The sequence below is a fragment of the Dreissena polymorpha genome, chromosome 10 (assembly GCF_020536995.1).
Source record: "Dreissena polymorpha isolate Duluth1 chromosome 10, UMN_Dpol_1.0, whole genome shotgun sequence".
In the NCBI taxonomy this organism is placed as follows: Eukaryota; Metazoa; Mollusca; class Bivalvia; order Myida; family Dreissenidae; genus Dreissena; species Dreissena polymorpha.
In genome coordinates this window covers 73,974,181-73,979,849 of record NC_068364.1, presented here as the reverse complement: position 1 = coordinate 73,979,849, position 5,669 = coordinate 73,974,181, and the positions used below count along the sequence as shown (strand labels likewise).

General features: G+C 34.9%; 1 protein-coding gene across 1 annotated transcript; it reads right to left on the bottom strand.

Annotated features, from left to right (window-relative positions):
- Window positions 1-299: 299 nt before the first annotated feature.
- On the bottom strand, window positions 300-5,354 carry LOC127849234 (uncharacterized). The gene is made up of 8 exons (XM_052381954.1): window positions 5,193-5,354; window positions 4,068-4,125; window positions 3,761-3,813; window positions 3,225-3,296; window positions 2,615-2,705; window positions 1,906-2,000; window positions 1,534-1,602; window positions 300-465 (listed from the first exon to the last, which is right to left on the bottom strand). Exons 1-8 carry the CDS (start codon window positions 5,352-5,354, stop codon window positions 325-327), a joined length of 741 nt encoding a protein of 246 aa, XP_052237914.1. The 3' UTR covers window positions 300-324.
- Between the last annotated feature and the right edge of the window lie 315 nt (window positions 5,355-5,669).

Here is a 5,669-nt window from a genome sequence, read left to right as displayed (position 1 = left end):
CGAATCACGAGTAATCTGCTCAAAATCAATGATATTACCCGCATGTTTTTCTACCGCGGGCTCCATCAATGCTGCCTCCATCTCTTACGCAGGCGTCATTCGCTTTCGTCCTCGCGGCATTGCGATGCGATACGATTTTTAAACAATACATTTCAAAATTGCAACAAGTTTCTCCAGCGCTGGAGAGAAAAGGAAGTGGAATAGGCTATTATTTATACCGTTCCTGAATAATTTCGTCGTTGTCAGCTAAATTGTTTACATGCCGAAGGTATATGCTAAGAGACGAAAAAGTTCGAAACTTCAACAAAATAACCCGGTTTATTTTTAAACAAATAAACCACAATGTTTGTTGCACAGATCTACATTGCAGCAACGATGGCAGATGGTTTCTGTTACAGATCTCTGTTCCTCTGATAAGTACCTGCCAACTATTGCCAAATTGTCCGGCTTGTAGCGTTCACATTGCTGAAAAAGGGCTTGTATTATTGTTGTGAATAGTTGTTGGATATACGTGATGAGCTCCAAATTATTGGGAAATAAAATGTTGATGTATATATGCTTAAATATTTCAATCCTTTGGACGAATGTCATAAACTCACTCAACATAACAAGCTTGCAATCACATTGCTTCTAAGTCAATTTTAACACAGAACAAGTTTGTTTTTCTCTTTAAAGGGGCCATTTCACAGATTTTGGCATGTTTTGAAGTTTGTAATTAAATGCTTTATATTGATATATTTATATTGATAAATGTAAACATTGGATATAAAATGCTCAAGAAAAAAATCAAGAATAAAATTTAAAAAAGGTAACCCTCAGCAGGGCTCAAACCACTGACCCCTGGACTTCGTATAAGCAATCCTTGAAGTTGAACAAAATATGACGAGAACCACAGAAATTATTAATTCGTTTCGCGTTGCAACGCTTTATAATTTTCGGGTTTTTAAATAGTCAAAAGATGCATATAATAGCTATTTTAGAGCATGGTAAATGTTCAGTATTACTGTTTCCTCACAAATATCATTACTAAAAGGAAAATTTGCGAATCTGAAACAACTTTTTTCATTTTTTTCAATTTACCCAAACGTGAAAAGGCCCCTTTAAGTAAAATTTACTTTTGTGTAATAAATGAAGAATAGAAAGAATGAAAGAATAAATGCAAACATTGAATTGTAATCAATTTGCCGGAAATGATAACGGTATTTCTAAAAAGCTTAACATTTACATAAAGATCAAATACTATCTGTTTTAGTTTAAATATAATTTGCGACAGTTTATGATAATTAGATTTGTTGCGCAGAAGTATTTTAAATCAGTTTTTATTTAATGTAAGCCTCAATATAGTGTCGTATATTTTTCCGCGCATCAAATATCGTGTAACGATTGAATAACAAATTAAAATATAATTGTTGATTTATTTTCCAAGATTATCGGACTCTGTTTATATTTATTTCTCGTAAAGGAACAAACTTTACTATATAGTATAGATACTTTATAGAATAGTGTAATGTATCAGATAAATGTATAACATACCGATACCACAGCGCATTTGTATGTGTAGACACTGTCACCAAATTCACGTTCTTCATAGAACAAGCACACCTTGAAAACATTACCAATTGCGTCAACAAGACTAGATTAGCTTTCACTTTTATCATTCCGATCGAATCGTACAAGAGGGTAATTTTTCTTTATCGATGTTTTATTGACGTGTCTCTTGTTGTTATTCTTGTTGTTACAAAGTGAAAGTTAAATATTGCAAAATAACGTAAGAAACCCATATACTGTAAGAACAAAGCTACAAAACTGTGATCGTCTATTTGTGTTAGCCAATTCTGCATATTACAAGCCATGCAAAACATACATCAACAAGGCAGCTTATGTAAAACACATATAACATCATACCTCGTTGCTTCCACAAAAGTCGATACTATGGCAGGATCCTGGAGTAGTCTGCGACGAACAACTGTAACATATCGGTCCGCGATTGGGCGGGTAACCTGTGCAAAAATGTTACGAATCAAAGCAGACACACACACACACACACACACACACACACACACACACACACACACACACACACACACACACACACACACACACACACACACACACACACACACACACACACACACACACACACACACACACACACACACACACACACACACACACACACACACACACACACACACACACACACACACACACACACACACGTGACGACAGCGTTATGATCAGATTAAATAAATACGTCAATGTCCGAACGCAGTCGATACTGTTTCGGGATACAAGTACGCGTGGGCAGAACGCTGTCTTCAAAATCTGCAAGGTTATAATTGTTTGATTTATTGTCATATTTGATATGTCGGATCTTATTTCGATAACAATTTGCGTGTATAAGTTCGAACAAAAGATATAAAGAAACCACTGTGTATTTGAAAACTCGTTTACAGTACATATGCCAAGGTTTCATAGTTTAAGGCGCTTTACAAATGATAAAATGCCACATTTTCAATTGCTCTAGACGCTTCAGAAATATGCTGATGCTAGTTTTGCTAGTTTATTTTACCAATTATTATTTGACAGATACGTTCAGCTAAACAAATCTTACCCGAATTTCCGCATCCGGCAGCGTTGCACAGGTCACTATTACAGCAGTCGTCACAAGTGGCATGATTGCCATAGGTTCGATTAAGACACATCTGTCGAGGAGAATGTCAAAAATTGATGTTTATATTTGGATTTATATCACGAAATTGTCTTAAATATTTGTTTGATAATATAACAAGTACATCGCAGAGTATATATAAAGATAATTACATACACGCGTTTAATTTATAAACAGTTAAAACGTAATTCATTGCGATTAAACAAATAGCATTCGATTTGATAAGTATTCGATGTATAGATCAATAATCATCGGATTAGAATAATGGAATGCAGCAATAAAAACGCAAGAGCGTTTTTCAATTGGTTCAGAAATCATTCGTAGGAACGATATGAATGTTGTATTGGTTAAAATATATTTCCGTTCTCACTTTATAAATTAATTAGATACACGATACATAATTAAATGTATCTATGCTGCGCTCAGGTTGATACATCTTGATCTGTATTAAAAGAATGGCATTCAAGTGAGTACCCTGTCCGAATGATGGGTATTTAATTTCACGATATAATATAAACGACTCAGTAGATCACGTCAGTATATTACGACCTACCGAGGTTTGTGTACATCCAAGGTCATATAGAACATCCCCATATTCATTCGTTTTCTGATAGACATGGCAGATCTAGAATGCAGACGAAGAAAAAAATTCATACAACACTTTAACTGCATAAACTATGCATCATTGGAAATTAGTTAAATCCACCTTTCAAACAGATCGATACGGTGTAGCCCATTAAACGCTGCTAATGTTGATAGTGTTAATTTAGTCAAGCATAATAAACCATGTCATCTGCAAAAAACGTTATATGTAAGGTTGCAATATCGTTACATAAATAATGAAATAAGACCACTGGAATGAATATAAGATTGAAAATGCAGTGACATTTGTATTTTTAAATGGGTACATGCGTCTTTCTATTCGAGACTACTAGCAAATGGGAACACGAAATGAAAAGTCTGTTTAGTCAATAGGTAAAACTATTTATATGCATTTGTTTCGAAAAAGTGCAACTCATAAATAGAAATTTTATCACATGTGCATCCTAACAAATCTCTTCCGTCTCTAAAGAAGTATGAGTCATTTACCTCGCCCTGAGCACATTCCATGATGTTTTTGCAGTGGCGGGGACTCTGGATGTCTGCGCAATGAAGACATGTCAAACAATTGACTGCAAAATGCAAAAAAAAAAAACATATTTAAAACAAACTCGTGTTTTTGCAAAATATGTTTTCTTTGTTTGCATGCCATCGACCAGTCAAGTCGGTTGTTTATGTTGCTTTCTATGAGTCTTCAACTTTGAGTGAATATTCGGTGCGGAATAAGTTTTGAATTGCCAACCAGTAATTTGGTCGTTTATTACTTATATCCTTGTGTATCAAAACTATTACTTACCGCCGTTGCTGAGGAAGGCTAATAAAAGGCAAATTTCTAGCCCGAGGAACACGTTTGTCTAAAAGATAAATCAACGTATGGAACATTTATTCGCTTGAAAAACGAAGAATGTGTTAAATTCAACGTTTTTGGGTGAATAACACATTTTCATAGTATAAAACAGCTAACTCACATTTTACCTTTATTTAGCATGCATTAACTACATTCAAACTTGTGCAACTTAAAAAATGAAACATAACTTACTCTTACACTGCGATCAATCAGGTGGCGAATGTGGCACGTCGAGTAAATTGTCAAACTTAATTACATTAGACGAACATCTTATCTCTTCACATCGTCTAATGAAAGCCAGAAGATGCTATAAACATTTAAAGTGGATATGAAGATGGCATATTCTGGCTCTCAAATAAATATGATTAATTTGGAATAATTGCGATAACGAAGTGTCAGAGACGAAACAGATATAATTTTAACAATTATTTAACAATATGTTTGGACATTATCTGAACAATATTCAATCGGCACCATTTATATTACTAGTATGATGTGATTAATTATTGATTGATATAACATGACACTCATTTGCATTATATGAATTAAACTGAATGTTTGTGTTTGGATTTGCTCAAAAGTATATTTGGGTCGTGTTCTGAGAAAACTGTGCATAATGCATGTGCGTAAAGTTTCGTCCCTGATTAGCCTGTGCAGTCCGCACAGGCTAATCAGGGACGAAACTTTACGCACATGCATTAAGTCCAGTTTTCTCAAAACGCGGCTCATGTTTGTATTTGACGTTTATGATACTCCCACACATCAAAGTTGTAATGGCGTCTTCTGATTTTAGATTGATAGGACTTTGTATTTGTTTGATATATTTAAAAATACTATTAGAGGCATCAATTTCAAACTAATACGTTACTTAGATCTCATTGTGAGAAGTTTCAGTGAACAAGGATCTTGCGGTTAGGAAGTATGTCAAAGAGCCGGTATCCCTTAAATTGTGTCGTTCTTTCGTTTTCTACTTTTAGACGGGTTACATGTATTGATAGTTGTTGTACATTTTTTGACAAAGTTATTCGAAAAAAAATTATCCCTCGAATGGGCCTACCTGCCATTTGGGCTCACAGAAGAGGCACGTAACCATAAAGAGGGCGACATGGACGGCGTTAACGACGAGATTATCAGGGCGAATGCCGGAAAGGCCGTGTTGAGCAGGAAGATGGTTGAGGGCGTCAGCAGCGATGTGCAAAAGAGCAGCAGCTGGTACGCCATGTACATCAGCGACATGTTCTCGTTCACTTTCACGATGTTCCGCCAGTTGCCTGCACATTTTTTTAAATCACTTAAGAAATGGAAAAGATTGTCTTAAAATTTGGATTTGTGCCACAATATATTAGTACTATACATGCGAAAACAGAGACTTCAAATAACCATAAAACACTGTAAAAGAAGATCTAAAACGTTTCTCGTTCACTTTTATTATGTTCCACAAGTGGTATATTAGAAATAAGAAGGACATTTGAAAACGCAGTAAAAAATATATTAAAAAACGAGCTTTAAGATTTGCGTGATGCTGAAATGTACTTAAACACGATACAAACA

What these genes read in the sequence shown, in the direction of transcription:
- LOC127849234 (XM_052381954.1), bottom strand. Translation starts at nt 5,354, where the DNA reads ATGTCGCTGATGTACATGGCGTACCAGCTGCTGCTCTTTTGCACATCG. An exon ending in TGGAATGTGCTCAGGGCGAG is followed by an intron (nt 3,297 to 3,760) that starts GTAAATGACTCA and finishes TCTGCATTCTAG; the next exon opens with ATCTGCCATGTCTATCAGAA. An exon ending in ACTTTTGTGGAAGCAACGAG is followed by an intron (nt 1,603 to 1,905) that starts GTATGATGTTAT and finishes AATGTTTTCAAG; the next exon opens with GTGTGCTTGTTCTATGAAGA.